We start from the raw sequence: 19582 nt of genomic DNA, 5'->3' as shown, positions 1-19582 counted from the left end.
CTGCATGTGGCCCGCAGGCCGTAGTTTGGGGACCCCTGCTTAAGACTAAAAATGTTATTTCTGTCAGGACTTCCGACATAATGAATCTGCTACCACAAAAATAACAGGGATGTGCAGTACACTTCTGATATTAGAATTTCGTGTGTACAGAAGAAAAGCCAATTCTCTATAACCCAGTAAGGTAAATAGTGCACTTTGGTTCATCAGACGTGTCTGGTTAATAGATTGCATATGGATGGCCAATTTTAACAAGAATTCAGATTCAGGAACATACACTCAACTTGAGTAAAACCACATCAGCTAAAACTCCCTCCCCTTTTACTCAGTCATAGGTCCTTGGGGTCTGGTGCGCCCTCTGTCTCTGTGTTTGTAAAGCAGAGGCCACAGTCACAGAAAACCAGTAACTTAAATGCTAGGTAGTGGTTTGTAACAAAAACTTAAAAGTTTTTTTTTTTCAAGAGGTAAATTTCATGAATAAGAAACCAAACAGGGGCCCTGGCCGGTTGGCTCAGCGGTAGAGCGTCGGCCTGGCGTGCGGGGGACCCGGGTTCGATTTCCGGCCAGGGCACACAGGAGAAGCGCCCATTTGCTTCTCCACCCCCCCTCCTTCCTCTCTGTCTCTCTCTTCCCCTCCCGTAGCCAAGGCTCCATTGGAGCAAAGATGGCCCGGGCGCTGGGGATGGCTCCTTGGCCTCTGCCCCAGGCGCTAGAGTGGCTCTGGTCGAGGCAGAGCGACGCCCCGGAGGGGCAGAGCATCGCCCCCTGGTGGGCAGAGCGTTGCCCCTGGTGGGCGTGCCGGGTGGATCCCGGTCGGGCGCATGCGGGAGTCTGTCTGACTGTCTCTCCCCGTTTCCAGCTTCAGAAAAATACAAAAAAAAAAAAAAAGAAACCAAACATATGTAATCAATACTGCCTCTCATTATGGAACAACATTAGCTGGCAGGAGATACAGGCTTTTTGTTTACAGACCAGTTTTAAAGCCAAGAGTGATATAAAATATAATTGTCATATTTGCCATCTTGAATACAACCAGACGCTGTGGGCTTAAAAACTAAACGGTAAAGATGGTGGTCGGTAAACATGGTAGGCGAATCCTCCCACAGCCACGTCCTAATTGCAGCTAAACGGCAGGAACGCCATGGTCAGAACCACTGGCAATCTGGCTGAACGGAAGGCCTACAACTAAGGATCTAAAGAAGCCGCATCGAGACTGGCAGGTGGGGCAGGGATGCAGGACGGGCTGGTTCTACGCCCACGTGCGGTGGGTTAAAATCAGGGGGCCCATCTCTACAGTGGAGGTTCTCCCTGAGGAGCGGGGGGACCCAGCCCCACCCAGCATCCCAAGCCGGGGCTCCAGTGCCAGGAAGAGAAGTCCCGTAACTTCTGGCTGTAAAAACCAGCAAGCACTGTGGCTCAGTGAGACGCAGGCTGCTGGAGTCCCTGGTAGTCCCTCTTAAAGGGCCCATGCGTGGACTGACTGACTCAGATACACCCCCTCGGATCTCCAGAACTGAGGCAGCCGCTTGAAAGGAACCAGGAACACATGGGGAGGAGCTGGACTGTCTGACATCAAAGCAAAAGCTGAGGATGCAGACTTCTGCCAGACAGAAGTGCTGGGAGGGGTCATTGCACCACTGGCCAAGTGGCCCCGGGTCCGGCACTGGCAGCCGCTGGCCTTGGTTCACAGCTTGGCCTCTCCCGGGGACCTCCAAGCCCAGCACAAGTAGCAGCCACCTGCAGATCACTCTATAGCTTGTGCCCCAGGCAGAGCGCAGGTTGTGGCTGACTTTGCACCTCCAAGGAGGCCCCAGAGCCAGTGCACCTGGTGGACGGCTTTGGACCACATGGGATTATAATCCCTACCACCTCCACAGGTGACACATTCAAGGGGCGAACTTGCTGGGCACCAAGGCCCCAGTGAAGCAAGTCCTGCTCAGTAGGGTTGACTCCTGAACAGCTGCTCTTCCACTGTAGTCACAGCCAGTCCTTGCAGCCAACTGGCACGGGGGTCAGTCCCTCCCAGCAACATGCCAACAGCAGCAATCAAGGCTCCACTACAAAAGAACAGAGCACACAGTCCACACAAGAACGCACCTGGAGCACCCAGCTCAGGCGACAGGGGAGGCTGGGCCACTGGGCCCTACACAAGGCCATTCTGCCAAGTCTGGGAGACGGAGCAGCTCTACCTAGCACACAGAAACAAACATAGGGAAACAGCCAAAAGGCAGAGACAAAGAAACAGGCCCCAAATGAAAGAACAAGAGAAATCTCTAGAAAAGAACTAAACAAAATGGAGGCAAGCAAACTACCAGATACAGAGTTCAAAATACTGGCTGTAAAGATGATCAAGGAACTTAGAACTTCAACAAAGAAATAATAAGCATAAAAAGGATACAAACAGAGATCATAAAAAAGAACCTGTCAGAAATGAAGGCTATGCTAACTGAAATGAAGAATCATTTACAATGAATCAACAGTAGAGTAGATGAAGCTGAGAATCAAATCAGTGATTTGGAATATAAGGAAGTAAAAAACACCCAATCAGAACAGCAAAGAGAAAAAAGAATTAAAAAAAAAAGAACATAGCAAAAGGAACCTCTGGGACTTCAGGCACACCAACCTTCACATTAGTGAGGTGCTGGACGGAGAAGACAGAGAGCGAGAAATTGAAAACCTATTCCAAAAAATTGTGACAGAAAACTTCCCTAGCCGGGTGAAGGAAATAGGCATACAAATCCAAGAAGCACAGAGAGTCCCAAACAAGATGAACACAAAGAAGCCCATACCTAGACACATCATAATTTCATAATTAAAATGCAAAAGGTTAAACACAAAGAGAGGACTTTTTAAACAGCAGGAGAAAAGCAGTTACTCACAAGGGAGCTCCCATAATGGACTGTCCATTAATTTCTCAACAGACACTTTGTAGGCCAGAAAGGATTTGGCAAGAAACATTCAAAGTGATGAAAAGCAAGAACATATGACCAAGATCACTCTATCCAGCAAAGCTATCATTTAGAATTGAAGGACAGTTTTAAAGAGCTTTCCAGACAAGAAATAGCTAAAGGAGATCATCACCATCAAACCAGCATTACATACAATGTTAAAGGGTCTTCTTTAACAAGAAGGAAAACAAAGATCAAAAATATAAATAATAAAATGGCAATAAATATATATCTATCAACAAGTGAATCTCAAAAGCGAGGGCCAGACTTGGCTGGCCGGATCCTCACTCGTTCACCCCTTTGCCCTTCTCTGCCTTCCTGCCTAACTGCAGACACGGCAGTTAAAGCTGTAGCAGCTGCCTTGCTTCTCTGGGGCCAGAATCCACGTGGAAAGTGAGGAGCCCTCTGAAGTGCAGAACCGATGCCAGCAGCCACCCCTGCCACCTGCAGACGTTTTGTTATGTGAGCTCAAACCAATATAAGCAAAACAACAACAACAAAAATAAAAAACTCAACATTTTAAAAGTCTTTCTGAATTGGGGTCTTTGTTATTTGCAGTAAAATGCAATTCAAATGTAAGCTCCTTTGGAGCAAATGAGTGTATGTAATAAATACACATGTTCTCATATCTTAGCCACCACATTTAACAAAAGTTTCTATAATTCCCACCCTTCTGAAATGAAACAAAATGAGGGTGGGTTGACCGGAAGGTGCAGTGCCTTCTCTAACGTTCCTTATAAGGCCATAGGAGGCTGTGTAGGATTTTGCAACAAATTAGGATCTTCCAAGATAGGGACTTAGCACCATGGCACTGCCACGTTCATGGTGGGGAGAACAGGGACAAATGCAGTCACACTTTGGTTTCTTCATCTCCCACCTGGGGACAGAGTAGCAGCTAGGGCTCCAGAGTTGCTCTCGGACATGGTAACTAAAGGACCAGTGGCCATTTCAAAACCCCAGACTGTATAGAAAATCTCGACAGTCTCGACTGGCACGGCTGGTACTGTGACCACTGAGGGCCACGGGTCCAGGCATCATAAGGTCAGAGGAAGAAGGAGGGCCCTTCCCGTTAGGCCTCGGGGGGAGAGGAAAGAAAATCCGGAGAAGGGACAGCCGAGTCTGCAGGTGTCCAGTAACCAATACCCCTGCACTGAACGTGATACACTGGAGAAAGAGCCAGCATGGCAGAAAAAGTGATTCCTCAGCCGGAGCCAGGCCCCCGAGTGTCCAGGAAAGCTGAGAGGAGTCTCTGAGGGGCACCAACCAGTCTGTCATCACCACTGTTCCAGGAGAAGGATGCGGGATGAAAGGGGGTGGGGGTGCGTGGAGGTAGACGGAGGTAGATGGGGTGGGTGGGGGTAGAGGGGGGTGGGCGAGGGATGGGATGGAGGGGGGTGGGGTAGATGGGGGTGGGTGGGGGATGGGATGGAGGGGGGTGAGGATGGGTGGGGTAGATGGGGGTGGGTGGGGGTGGGATGGAAGGGAATGGAGGGGGGTGGGGGTGGATGGGGGTGGAATTTTCCTTGATCTCAGTGCTTCCATTTGTTCTTAACTAGAGATTCAAGAATGTTTTGGTCAAGTACCCCTTTAGTTACCAGTTTACAAAAGGCTAAGCTTTAAAAAAAGGTCAGATACACTGACATCAGGTGCTACAAGATGCATAAAAAACATCTTACAGTGGTAAAATTGGGCTCCCGGGGAAACAAATCTCTGATTTAAGTAGACCAGAGGAATTGAAGGCTTTCAAAGGTAGACCACTGCTCTGGATTAATTCAAGGATTAACCTTAAATGACCGTGACCCTTCATCAGTTTTCAGAGTAGCTTTACTTAGTACTCAACACGTTTTCAAGCAGTGTATGCATTAAATTTGGAGAAATTCCATTCGCTTTGCTGACAGGCCTCTGCTTCCTTTGGCCCGCATACAAAGAGTCACATTTCTGTGCCCTGGGTGGCCTGTCCCAGGGTAGCAGTGTGTAAAACACTGGCCAAGGCGCAGGCACGGGAGGAGGTGGTGGATGCTTTTTTCACTGGATCTTCTAAGGTGAACGATTCTGGTTTTCTAAGTGACTGTTTAGAGCGCTACTGGTGAAGTATGTGTCGGGGGAGGGGTCCTAAATAACAGTTCTGGATAATTACTAAACACACACTTGTGCACGAAACACTGGGTTAACTGGGCTGACAGACTGCACAAATGTCTTCTTGATGCATTAATCTTTGAAAACTAAAAGGGTTTTTCTTTTCACGTATCAAGCTATATTTTATGATGACTAGTTGTCAAGTTCTCTAATCACTCAAGAGAGAGAAATGGTTGACATGTGAGGTAAATCAAACACACACACACACAATTTTTCTTGGCATTTAACCTTTCCTGTTTTTCCAAAGAACATCTGAATTCTAGCGTTCCTCCTGTATTTTTAACATGCAATTTAGTTGCCATAGCAATACTTTCTGGTCTTGAAATACCTCTAGGATAAAAATGGCGGAGGCACATTTACCACGCTCCTGATCCTACTGTCTGTCTCCAGGCTCCAGGATTTCTGGTCCCCTAAACATTCACACAGTTCAGACTCCAGCATCTATTGGGAACCAAAGACACAGTTTTTTCCTCCACGGTGTTTTGGGGACCCGGGTTCCCAAGGCCTGGGGGGTGGGAGGAGACCGTGTGAGGCAGAGGGCTGGGAGAGGAACACTTGGTAAATAAATCACGAGTCGGCAGGACAAGGAAGAGGCCCTGGGTTCAGCGCTGTAGTGGACAACGCTCAGCATGACCGAGAGGAAGCGAAGTTTGTCAAATCTTTCCAATTTTGATAAGAATTACAGGCAATCTTAACCTAAGGCAGAGGCATCATATATTTTGATGTCTGCTGTATTCTTTAGACTGTAAAAAGGAAAGAGAGTCCTAGCTCTCCAGGCCGTGAAGGTGCTGTCCTGATGTAAACAGACAGACCGCTTGCCCCAGGCTGACCCCAGCGGGATGGAACAGAAGCGGCGGGTCACGGGAGGCCAGAGTGCTCACTGCGCCCATGTCAGCGTCCAGCTCCGGCGCCGAATTGCAGTCATCTGCCGGAGATGCCAACTCTTTAGCAGTTCCCTCACACACACTTAGATCAGACACACTGAGCAAATATGATGTCCAATTTAGTTGATAGATAGAACTCCCTTCAGCTGCACTAACACACTGGGTTGTCAGTTCGGTCAGTGAGTATTTATTGAGTACCCACGGCACAGAGGACTACACTAGGCAACTGGAAATCACGGCGAAGACTCAAGTCCATCTCAATTCTGCAAAATCACTACCTTCGACTGGACACGATCTGTGGTCCTATGAGAGACCAAGCGCAGCACAGGGATGGAAAATGCTCCAATAATTACAAACATCATTCGAACTGTCAGCTTCGGCTTCTCTCACCTCACACTTACCAACTGAGCCTTCCCGGGGAGTGATTAAACAGGGAACTAGAGGGAAGGGTGTGTGAGTCCTCTCCTCTCTTGTCCTTGCCTTTGGGCAAGAAGTGGATGAGCAGTAAGTAGTGTGGTAGGGTGGTCAGCAGCAGGGAGAGGAAAAAGAGCAATAAAACGGGTCTCAGCAGTTTACCAGCTGACGAGGTCCTCCCAGCTGGTTGTGGACGAGCCGTGCACGAGCAGATGACCAGGCACGGGCCTGACAGCTCAGAGAAAACAAAGTATTGGGAAGGACCACAGGGGCACAGCTAATTGTTTTTGAAAAGGATCAGCTTGCTATTGCTTCGTTTTGTGTTTAATAACTGCAAAACACAAACTGACTTGTGGGTCAGACATTCAGCGCTCACTCCCACAACCGAAGAGGTCCTGAATACCCTCAAGAATCTACTTTGCACCACACCCAATTTTGTCCTAACATTATAGCCGTCCAACATTTTGCAACTGAGGAACTCCAAATCTTTTTGTGTCACTGACCCCTTGGTCCTCGCGGCACCCGAGGACTCTGGGCTCATCCAGCGACGCCCACCCACACTGCCCTGTCTCCCCGCAGCCTGCTCACATTTAGGTTTGTCAGCGAAAGCATGACGGGCATTTTACTTATAGTATTGCATGTGTCAGTTACAAAACCATCATTTTTAAGCTAATGAAAAAATTGTTAATTTAATCGACTATCTTACAATTAGGGTTTCAACAGAGTGCTGCCTTTATTGGCTGAAAACGATGAGGTGACAGGCGCCCTTGATGCACAGAGGATGGGGTTTCTCAGCCAACCTGGAAACACCAAAAAGAACGTCCTGACTAGCAAGTGAAAGATAGACTGTCTCAAACCAAGGCTGCGGAGGACTAGGGATGAGTAGGTCTGGTTTCCTTGTTATGACTCCACCCCGGTCTTGTCATGCGGTCAGGCCTCTGAAGGTTTCGTGTTATTTAAATTTTAATGTTTCCTAAACAGCATGGAAATGATATAATTACTACTCAGTTACCCATTTTGAAGGCACATTTCAGGCAATTTCTCCCTTTTCCTCTCCAATAAAACGAGGAACTTCTGCTGTGCTTGTGAACCTAGCAACAACAAAGACAGACTCCTTTATTCCCAGCGACGCTGCAGGCTCTGACTCCGGGAGAGGAAAGCACACCCACTGGGGAGAAAGTTTCCAGTCACACCGCAAGGACGAGGACGCCCCCTGCTGCTGGACAGAGGAAGGTCAGGAGCAAGAAGGTGCTAATGGCACGATGGCCCCTGCCCTGGCCCCTCCCCTCAGCAGAGAAAACTTTCCCACAACTGTGCTGACACACTGGTGTGTGTGTGTACTGGTGTGTGTGTGCGTGTGTGTGCACATGTGTGTGTGCGCGTGTGCAGTGGGTGGGATGGTTTGGGAGCTGGTGACTGAGGACAGAAACAGCAACAAAGCCCTTTGGGCTGTCACCCTCTGAGTTAGCTCCCTGCACGTGCCTCACTCTGCTCCGGGCACAATGACCTCCTTGGGCCCGCAACCTGCCAGATGTGCTGCCCCCGCAGGGCCCTGGCACTCTGCCTATGATGCTTGCCCCTCCCCCCCCCCCGTGGTCCCCAAAGAGCTTGCTCTTCCAAATCGAAAACGGAACGGTCTTCATCGGTCCCCCAGTCCTGCCTCCTGACCACCTGACACGTTACGGGGAGTGCCCCTCCCCCACAGGCTGTTTCCCTCCCCCACGCAAGCGTCAGCTCCAGGAGGTCAGCTCCGTGAGGACACGGACACTCGGAGGCTGCCGTCTCTGTTCAATGCTGCGTCCCAAGGCCTGGCACACGGCAAAAGGCTCACCAAACGTCTGCTGAGTGAGTGAAAGAAAATACGGAGTGGCGACGCTCAGAGATCGTGTGTCAAGGTCAGCTTTCCCAGGGTCCCGCCAGGGCACTGGCGGCAGACAGGCCGGCGGGATCAGACCCCTGTGGACTGTGGCAAGGGACCGACCAAGCCCTGCTTGCCCGCCCAGCCACAGACGGGCTCTTAGGAAAGGAAGGAACAGTTTCTGTGGCTGAAAACAGACAAACAGATGGAAATAAATTGTTTTTTTTAACCCACAAAACAGTGTCCTCTCATCAAAATCAAGAATGCAGTGGCTTAGACGGTGTGCATTGTAGGCCTTCACCTTGCACCTACAAAGAAACCTGGGTTTTTAAAGCCAGCACACTGAGCTCCCAGGAGGCCAGAACCCCTGTCGCATGGGGAAGTGCAGCCGCTCGGCAGAGGCAGTGCTCCCCGCAGAGGCAGAGCTCCCGGCAGGGGCAATACTCCCGGCAGAGACAGTGCTCCCTGCAGGGGCAGTGCTCCCCACAGGGGTAATGCTCCCCGCAGAGGAAGTGCTCCCCGCAAGGGCAGTACTCCCGGCAGAGGCAATGCTCCCAGCAGAGACAGTGCTCCCCTCAGGGGCAGTACTCCCGGCAGGGGCGGTGCTCCCGGCAGGGGCGGTGCTCCCCACAGGGGCAATACTCCCAGCAGAGGTAGTACTCCCAGCAGAGGTAGTGCTCCCCTCAGGGGCAGTGCTCCTGGCAAGTGTGGCCTCGGAGCCACAGGGTTTCTCCGACACAGCGCCTAGGAAAGCGAGTCAGCCGTCACAAGCAATGAGAACTGTAGGTCAAATGCCACTGGCTAATGCACTTGTCACTGGTCAATTACCCATCCGCGTGCAGGGGTGCCGCTGATCTGCTTTCCCATCGATAAACATCTGTCGGGGCACATCAGCTGCTGCTAACCACGGCCTGCCAAGACACCCGGCAGCGTCCACAGGCACGGGCGGTTACCAATCCCTCTCCCTTTCTTCTTAATCATGTCACAGAAGAGGCAAATGCAGTCCCTGACAACGTAATGTCAGTTTCGCCGAGACGTGTCCCTCCCAGCACCCAGCCAGTTACCTGGGCGTCCAGCGCATGGATTTTCTCAGACAGACACCAGCGCCGGGCTGGAGGAAGTGCGAGTGTCCCACCGTGCGGAGACACACACTTCTGCCTCTGCTTAATCAGGGGAACCATTTTAACTCCGCATTGAAAGCAAAACAAATGGGCACTGCTCTCTCTAGCCTTAAGCCCCAGTCACACCCCTTTCTGGGGTCAGATTCAACCTCTCTGATGCTTTGACGAAAGCGAAAGGTCAAGGTGGCCTTGTCACAGGAAGAGCCTGTTTGTCCTAAGCTGTCACTTTGGCACCTCATCAGGCCCCTGTTGGATCTAAAATTTTAGATCTCCTACTGCACCCACTTAATTTCCCCTCGTATCATGCCAGACTACCTCGGCCGCACAAATCTGTCCCGGGACGCTCATTCCGAGGGGCCACAGGCCCGATGTATCCAGTGAGGCCGGGAGGGGGCGGCAAGGAAATAATCACACAAATACAACAAACGCTGTGGTAGGAATCACACGCAGAGCACGCGAGGTCGCTGAGGGGGAAGGTCGGAATCCGCCTGGGAGGTGATGGAGGTTAGAGAAGCGTCTGAAGGGGCGGAGTCCCGAAGGGGGAGGGAGATGAGAAGGCAGTGTGGGACACAAGCAAGGGGAACAGCGTGTTCAGTGCGGGACACAAGCAAGGGGAACAGCGTGTTCAGTGTGGGACACAAGCAAGGGGAACAGCATGTTCAGTGCGGGACACAAGCAAGGGGAACAGCGTGTTCAGTGTGGGACACAAGCAAGGGGAACAGCGTGTTCAGTGTGGGACACAAGCAAGGGGAACAGCATGTTCAGTGCGGGACACAAGCAAGGGGAACAGCGTGTTCAGTGCGGGACACAAGCAAGGGGAACAGCGTGTTCAGTGCAGGCACAAGCAAGGGGAACAGCGTGTTCAGTGTGGGACACAAGCAAGGGGAACAGCGTGTTCAGTGTGGGACACAAGCAAGGGGAACAGCGTGTTCAGTGCGGACACAAGCAAGGGGAACAGCGTGTTCAGTGCGGACACAAGCAAGGGGAACAGCATGTTCAGTGTGGGACACAAGCAAGGAGAACAGCGTGTTCAGAGCGGACACAAGCAAGGGGAACAGCGTGTTCAGTGTGGGACACAAGCAAGGAGAACAGCGTGTTCAGAGCGGACACAAGCAAGGGGAACAGCGTGTTCAGTGCGGACACAAGCAAGGGGAACAGCGTGTTCAGTGCGGACACAAGCAAGGGGAACAGCGTGTTCAGTGCGGACACAAGCAAGGGGAACAGCGTGTTCAGTGCAGACACAAGCAAGGGGAACAGCGTGTTCAGTGCGGACACAAGCAAGGGGAACAGCGTGTTCAGTGCGGACACAAGCAAGGGGAACAGCGTGTTCAGAGCGGACACAGCAAGGGGAACAGCGTGTTCAGAGCGGACACAAGCAAGGAGAACAGCGTGTTCAGAGCGGGGAGGCATGGGGGGAGGGTGACACGGTGGAAACAGCAAGCGGCTGGACAGGCTGAGGGCTGTGCAGGGAGGGGACTGGCTGGAGACAGACTGTTCAGACAGAGGCCAAGTTGGGTCACGGAGTGCCTTTGTCGGCATGTTCTCCTGGAGGCCAAGAGCAGCCGTGAACCCTCTTGGAAGGGGCATGACTGCGTGGAGTCTGGGAGAGCAGGCAGACAGGAGGAAACTACAGTGTGACTATGGCGTGGCGGGGGGTGGGTGCAGGGGGTGGAGAGGTGAGACGTGGAGGGACTGGCGCTGACGGAACTCTACAGCCGGCTGACTGAAGGGAAGAGTGAGGGGAGGAAGAAATTTAGAAAGACCCCCATGTTTCTGGCTCAGCTGATGGACAGAGGGGTGGTGCCTGTGAATGGGATGGGGAACCATGGTGTGAGGCCACGTGAACAGGGGACAGCGAGGACCATGGAGTCCATCGCTGACATGGTGCTCTGAGATGCACGTGGAGCACTGTTAGGTGGGGCAGGGGGCCGGGTAGGCAGACAGAACACAGGCAACATTCAAAGGCAGTGGGCACTGAGTACTACTATGCTGCCAGTTTGCTTACATCTTCATTGGCAAGAAGACTGGTCTCCAAATTAGAAATGGCAGGACAAACATAATAAAGAGGAAATTGAAGCCCCAAATAGGTGAAGTGAAAGAAAGAGAGTATCCAGTCAATTTAAATGATTTCACGTCGCCTGGCTCAGATGAGTTACGCCACAAGCCTGCTGAAAGAAATTGCCGATGGAATCTCAGAAACACGATTGGTAATCTTCACAAAAATTGCGGAGACCATAAAGAGGGTCAGTGACAACAGAAGGACAAGTGTTCCCCAGGTTTCTAAAGCGGAGAGGGATAAACTGTAATGAGAAGTACTCAGATAAGTTTCATACCCTCTATGACAAAAGTTCTAGAGCGGCTTATGGAGCAGATGGCTTATGAAAACCTCAGTCAGCGCTCGCAGCTGAGGACAAGGCAGGAGGGGTGCGGCCTGCTGTGTGACGGAAGTCTGTTTGGACTGGTCGTTTGTCCAGATGGACGGTGCTTGTCTCAGTACCCAGTGAGCTGCCTGGTCTGCAGTGTGAACTCCAAGCTTCTCTCTCTGATTTGTTGTCTCAGACTGTATACAGCCCTTTATGAGAAGGGGCTGACCATTTATTTTTAGTGTGAGAGAGAGAGAGACAGGAAGGGAGAGAGACGAGAAGCATCAATTCTTCACTGTGGTACCTTAGTTGTTCATTGATTGCTTTTTTGTATGTGCCTTGACCGGGGGGCTCCAGCTGAGCCAGTGACCCTTTGCTAAGCCAGTGACCTTGGGCTTCAAGCCAGCGACCTCTAGGCTCAAGCCAACAACCATGGGGTCATGTCTATGATCCCATGCTCAAGCCCTCAACCTAGCGCTCAAGCTGGTGAGCACACGCTCAAGCCAGTGACCTCGGGGTCTCAAACCTGGGTCTTCAGCATCCCATGCCAACAATATCTACTGCGCCACCATCTAGTCAGGCCGCGGTTGACAATTTAAATGAAGAAATCCGCAGTCTGAATCCTCCAAGAAATCCACCATCAGTTGTCAGCCCCACCCCCCCGGAACTGGCAAGCAGCAGTAACCTCTGAGGTTATTAGCCAGACATAGATTGACCTTCGCCTATCAGAACCCACTACCTTATTTGGTTGTGCTATTTCTCTCTTTACACATGCTGACTTTCAAATGAGAACACAAAACTACAAGGCAAATGTGATGGAGCATGATGGGAAAAAGTAGCCATGTCCAGCAAACGGCTCTACCCCTGGCAGACCAACAGATCATGTAAAATATCTTACCTAGTGCTGAACAGAAATATAAATTATATGTATTAGTTTTTCAGAGACCTTCCTAGAACGTTGAGCACAAAGTCAGCATATCCAAGACTCAGATGGCCATCTTGAACTAAAAGTATATTCTCTAGGGGGTGTCACCCGTCTCACATTTTAAAAGTATATGATCCTATAAAATCAAGCACCACTGGGTTAAAGTTCCCTTCTTAAAGCAAAATGAAAACAACTAAAAACCAGAGTCAATGATTATTACAATGATATTTTTAGAAGCAGGTCTCATATACAGTTCTGTCTGGTTCCTATGGAAAGTCATTTATTAAAGTTTTAAATGATTTTAGATTCTATATAACATGCCTTGACATTACCCTGCAAGTCCCTGCCCGGACAAGCCCAGCGAGAGGCGTCTGCTCCAGCTCCTCCGCAGTCTAACCGGGGGCGTCTCCCCAGCAGAGAACCCCAACACGCACCTGCGTCTCTTCGTTCCCCCACCCCCACCCATCACTCGATATGTAGGGCAAAGAACAGAAGAGGGTCTTCACAGATGTTTTTGGGATCGTCATTGTACCAAAACGTAATGTGCACATGTGTCTTCTGTTTGAAAAGTAATGAGTGAAAAGGACCCTTCTTACCGTATTGACCCGATCATGTACGGCTGTGCCAGCTGCACCACGATCGCCCCGCTCCCGAGCTGGTGACACGTATAGCCGGAGTCCCAGTCATAATTCTTGGTGTCTCCGTTCAGCAAGGCGTTTCGGCTCCGGCTGACTCCTTCGATCACGCTGGCACAATCAGCAATTGTCGCCACATTCTCCATGGGAACTGCGAACCCAACACAAGATTTGGCATCAGGGTAAGAGAAGCCAGATACATCCCTGTAGTATGCTCTGAAAAAATTAATATCTATCGCATATCAATGAAAAAAGGGAAATTAGAACATTTTGATTATCTTAAGATATTGCAGCATTGTTCACAGTGGCCAGGACATGGAAACAACCAAAAAGCCCGTCAATAGATGACTGGATAAAGAAGATGTGGCACATATACACTATGGAATACTACTCAGCCATAAGAAATGATGACATCGGATCATTTATAGCAAAATGGTGGGATCTTGACAACATTATATGGAGTGAAATAAGTAAATCAGAAAAAACCAGAAACTGCATTATTCCATACGTAGATGGGACATAAAAGTGAGACCAAGAGACATTGATAAGAGTGTGGTGGTTACAGGGGGAGGGGGGAGAGGGAGAGGGAAGGGGGAGGGGCACAAAGAGAACTAGATAGAAGGTGACAGAGGACAATCTGACTTTGGGTGATGGGTATGCAACATAATTGAACGACAAGATAACCTGGACATGTTATCTTTGAATATATGTATCTTGATTTACTGATGTCACCCCATTAAAAATAAATAAATATAATAATAAAAATAAATAAATAAAATAAAATGAAATCCTTATAAATCTGTAATTTAACAACCAAAAAAAAAAAAAGATATATATATTACATACACATTTTCCATGCCAAATAACTTTTAAAAAAATGTTCAACCTAAGGTTGGAATAAACCAAACTACACGTAGCAATTAACCCTAAAGAATTTTATTATAGCATGATCAGAGAGTGGTGCAGAGGACAGAGCATCAGACTGGGATGTAGAGGACCCAGGTTCGAAACCCCAAGGTTGCCTGCCAGCTTGAGCATGGGCTCATCTGGCTTGAGCCCAAGGTCGCTGGCTTGAGCAAAGGGTAACTTGCTCTGCTGTAGCACCCTGGTCAAGGCACATATGAGAAAGCAATCAATGAACAACTAAGATGTTGCAACGAAGAATTGATGCTTCTCATCTCTCTCCCTTCCTGTCTGTCCCTATCTGTCCTGTCTCAAAAAAAAAAGAAAAAAAAAAAAGAACTTTATTATAAAGAAACATAATACAGTGGTACCTTGAGATACAAATTTAATTCGTTCTGTAATCGAGCTCGTAAGTCAGCCAACTCGTATATCAAACTGCCGATTGATACTGGACCCGTGCGCCAACGCATCAACTAGCGGCAGCTTCCTGAATAACGACTGGTATCTCAGAATTTTGCTCGGATCTCGAACAAAAATATGGACCGGGTCACAGCTCGTATCTTAAAAAATTCATATGTTGGTCTGTTCGTATCTCAAGGTACCACTATACCCCATAAAATAAAAAAATTAACAAATACATTGCAAAATATTACTACAATAGGAAACTATACAGTCCTTGAGATTAATGAACCACAGCTACATGCAAATAGATGATTCAAGAAATCCAATGTTGAAACAAACAAACAAACAAAAAGCAAGGCACAGAAAAACAGAGTATGAATTCACTTACAAGAGGTTTTCAATAAGGCGAAACTAAAAATATACTTTGTTTAGGGATATACACATAAACAAAAAACTAAAAATGAAATGTAGGGAGTTATTATACAATATTGAGAGGATATAGGCCCTGGCCAGTTGGCTCAGTGGTAGAGCGTTGGCCCGATGTATGGAAGTCCCGGGTTCGATTCCTGGTCAGGGCACACAGAAGTGCCCATTTGCTTCTCCACCCTTCTACCTCTCCTTTCTCTCTGTCTCACTCTTCCCCTCCTGCAGCCAAGGCTCCCCTGGAGCAAAGTTGGCCCGGGCGCTGAGGATGGCCCCATGGCCTCTGCCTCAGGCGCTAGAATGGCTCCAGTTGCAACAGAGCAAAGCCCCAGATGGGCAGAGCATCACCCCCTGGTGGGCATGTTGGGTGGATCCCGGCCGGGTGCATGTGGGAGTCTCTCTTCCTTCCTGCTTCTCACTTCAGGATAATTTGTCTGGGAAGGGGAAGGGGAAATCTTGGAGGGCCTCCCACCAGTGGGTCCAAACATTAATTGATATCATCTCCAGGATAAAGTCTTGAAGGGGCTTCCAAAGGACTGGTCTTAAGCTAGGCAGTAGGTAGATGACATTTGTTTTACCAGTCTTCTCTACACTGTACTTATTATGACATTTAATAAATCTGTTTGCAGAAAGATTTTATATATATGCATATGTATGTACACGTACGGGTGTGTATATATTTACTATTTAGAATTCATACAGCAGGAACGTGACCCAGGACATGGCACCAACCCCGTTCCGGAGCATCCAGCTGCCCTCAGCCATGATTCCTGTCCCTGCTCTGCTTACCTCTCCATGTGTCTTAACACACACACTCTTCTCTCTGTTCACAAACTGCTGCATCTTGAAAAAACCAGCTGTGTTCTGTGAGTCTTGCTCTATTACTTCAAAGCCATAACAACCTGTTCATTTACACAAATCAAGGGCTTCCACAAAATAGCCGCTGTTCAGAAATAATGTAGGTTTTCTATCCACGAAGAAGAGAACAATAAAAGGTGACAGCCTTTCACGACAATGATTTTTGTTTTTCTTTCTTCAGTTAAGTTACTTAACCCAAATCTGCAATTAACCCTAGCTACTTACATTCAAGATCTATAGCTTACTTTACATAATTTCAAAATAGGTTCACCAATGTGATTGTAAAAATTTATCCTCTCAGCTCACTGCCTCTCCTTACCAATGCTTGGTAACATTACACAGAGGAGTGTGACATGTTATCTCAGTGTAGTTTTAGTTTTCGTGTTTTTGCTAGATAAATATATTTTTCTCCCCCCCCCCCATTCATTCTCCTCCTCTCTTCTATAAACTATCTTTATCTTTTGTCTATTTTTTTATTGTCTTTTTAACTGATTTGCAGAATGCGATTCCTTTGTTGGTTAAGGTATTGAGTTGAAATATTTTTTTCCCTTATGATTTGTGCTTTTCCTTTCTTGTTTATGAATTCTTCCCTGTCCTGAATTTATAAAGATATTTTCCTATATTTTCTTCTAAAAGTTCTCTAATTTTACTTTTCACATTTGGTTAATTTATTGGAGATTTATTTTTGGTAGCTGTGGAAGAGAAACCTGCTTTCATCTTTTATTCATAGGTTAGTCAATTCCCCCGGTGCTGTGTAATGAACGGCCCGTCCTTCCCCCACTGGGGTGAGCTACTTCCTCACATACAGTCTTCATACAGTAGCTCTGAGCCTCTTTTTAAGATCTGCAGTCCGTGTCACTGATTTGCCTAGCCTTGTCCCATTACCATGTGATTGTAATTACTATAATTTTATAGTACCCTTAAAATCTAATAAAGTGAACATCTTTCCTCCCTCCTCCTCTCCCGTTTTCTTCAAAATTATCTTAAATATTTTTGGCTCTTTTAAGAAAATCTTCATTTTAAGTTTAAATATACTAGCTTATAAAGATGTTCATAGTATAGCTTCCTTTTACTCCAAATATTTTTATTTGTACCTTTTCTTTCTTTATGGATCAGCCCTATACAAGTCTGTCCACCTTATTGATATTTTCAAAGAACCAACTTTTGGTTTTGTTGATTCTTTATTCCCAACTTCACTAAATTTTGCTCTTTTTTTAAATTTCTTCCTTCTATTCCTTTGCAATTACTCTATTTATTTTAAAAAACTACTTGAAGTGAATATCATATTTCCCCATGTATAAGATGCTCCCAAAAAACTACACCCACTGTATAAGATGCATCCACTTTTTAGACTCCAAATATTTTTTTTAAAAGGTGAGTCTTATAAGTAGGGAAATACAATACTTAACTCATTAATCTTTAATCTTTCTCCTTTTCTAATACATGAGTTTAAAGCTAACATTTTTACCTCTAAGTCCTGATTTATCTTTGTTTTAAACTTCTGACATATAGCATTTCTGAAGGGTACTACTGGTTAGGTATCATGCAGAATGTCCCTCAGTTGGGGTTTGTCTGGTATACAGTATTTTAAACGTTGATCACTTCTAAATATTTTCTAATTTCATTATGATTTTTTTCTTTGATCCATAAAATATTCAAAAATAATACTTTCCAAATACAACTTTCCAAGTTATCTTTTTGTTATTGAATTTAATTACACTGCAATGTAGATGTTAAGAAGAGTGGTCTGTATGATGTTGACTTTGTAGAATTTGCTGAGATTTGCTTTGTGGCCCACCCAGCACATGGTTAGTTCTTATTGCTATTTTATGTGTGTCTGAAGAGACTGTGGTAGAGGTATGGTTCTATCTGTCTCTACTACATCAAATGTATTAATTGTATTGTTCAAATCATTATATGCTTACTAATTACTGAGAGAGGTTGTTAAAATCACTATTGGCTATAGATCTGCCAATTTCTCCTTACAATTCTGTTAATTTTTGCTTTATATGTTCTAAGACACCATCTCATGGGTATCCTTTCAGAATAGTGTCTTCCTGGTGGATTGAACCTTTCATCACTAGGCAGTATCATTCTTTATCCCTAATGATACCTCTGTCCTAAAGTCAATATTATCTAATGTCAAATAACTATTGTACTTTTATTTCCTTAGTATCACAGTCCTTTCTATTTTTCTGGCCTCTTGTAAATAACATGCAACTAGATTTGTAAAAAATTCCATGTTTTTTAACTGGCAGATTTATACGACTTACATTGGTTGCTATTGTTGGTATCTTTGGATTGACTTTACTTTCCATTCACAAGGTTTTCCTTTGCTGCTTCCCCCAGCTCTCTGTCCACCCTGCGCCTGTTTTCTAATGAATTGACAGCTTCCCTTCCGTTACTGGCTATCTCCATTCATTTGATTTGGAAGGTATATATTTATACACTTTTACTAAATTTTAGATATGCACACCACACAACAATGCCTAAAATTAAAAATCATATATGCTGTTCTTCTGAACAATATAAAAGAACTTAACAGTTTTGGATAGTGAGACAGACTCCTGCATGCACCCTGACCAGGATCCACCTGGCCACCCCCATCTGGGGCCAATGCTCAAATCAACTGAGCTGTCCTCAGCACTCGGGACCGATGCTTGAACCAATCACTAGAACCAATTGAGCCACTGGCTGCAGGAGAGGAAGAGGGAGAGAAGAGGGAGAGGGAGAAGGGGAAAAAGGAGAGAAGAAGAGGGAGAAAAGGGGGAGAGGGAGGGAGAGACAAACAGATGGTCGCTTCTCCTGTGTGCCCTGACCGGGGAATTGAACCTGTGATGTCCATATGCCGGGCCGACGCTCTATCCACTCAACCAACCAGCCAAGGCCAGAATTTAACAGTTTTTAATACACATCACTTGCATCTTGGCTTATCTGTAATCTGTATAGTTACCTAACATTTTAGTTCCACCTTGCTCTATCCTCTCCGCATCAGTCATTATTATTTCATGCAGCCAGAACTTGTTTATTCACATTCCCCAATTTGTTCACCATTACTTTTTTTTAATTGAATTTATTGGGGTGACATTGGTTGATAAAACACCGTTGCTTTTTTATATAGTCTTTTCTGCTTGACTCAACTTCTTTCTAAGACACATTCATTAGTATTCAGCAGTCTTTGTCTGAAGTGTACTTTGCCACCACTCTTGAAAAATAGGTTAATTGTGCTTAAAACTCCATGTTAAAAGGTACTTTTTTCTCAGCACTTTGAAGATATTACTCCGTAGTTTTCTGCTTCTGGTGCTCTGTCTGCTATCCCTCAGTTTGATGGTTTCTTCTCTGTGGTTAATGTTACGGCTTTTTCTTTGGTTTTGGTGCTTTGTAATTTTACTATGTTGTACTAACATGTAGATTAGATTTATCCTTCTCAGGAATAAATATGAGCATTTATCACTTTATAGAGTGGAAAATTCTGGCCATTCTTTGTTTGGGTATTAACTCTCCCTCATTCCCTATTTTTTTCTTCTTTTCTTTTTCTAGGGTTCCCATTAGACCTCTGTTAGAACTTTTCATTCCATCCTTTATGTTCCTAACTTTCATTTTTTCCCCTTTTTTGATGCATTTTGGGTAATTTCTTAAAATTACTATTATGTTCACTAGTTCTCTTTAGGTGTGTCTAACCTGCCCACTGAATTATTAAAACTTCGCTACTAAA

The 19582-nt window shown here is 46.7% G+C and overlaps 1 protein-coding gene across 3 annotated transcripts in view; it reads right to left on the bottom strand.

The window, feature by feature from the left end:
• The window catches only part of BTBD9 (BTB domain containing 9), a 447747-nt gene that overhangs the window by 110814 nt on the left and 317351 nt on the right, over positions 1-19582 (bottom strand). For all 3 annotated transcript variants that reach the window (XM_066359505.1, XM_066359503.1, XM_066359504.1), the window contains exon 8: positions 13243-13432. In XM_066359505.1, the coding sequence (XP_066215602.1) occupies positions 13243-13432 (190 nt within the window). The remainder of the gene's footprint in view (positions 1-13242; positions 13433-19582) is intronic.

The sequence above is a fragment of the Saccopteryx leptura genome, chromosome 1, assembly GCF_036850995.1.
Source record: "Saccopteryx leptura isolate mSacLep1 chromosome 1, mSacLep1_pri_phased_curated, whole genome shotgun sequence".
Lineage (NCBI taxonomy): Eukaryota > Metazoa > Chordata > Mammalia > Chiroptera > Emballonuridae > Saccopteryx > Saccopteryx leptura.
The sequence above is the reverse complement of the archived record's forward strand: the minus strand, read 5'-3'. Positions and strand labels throughout refer to the sequence as shown.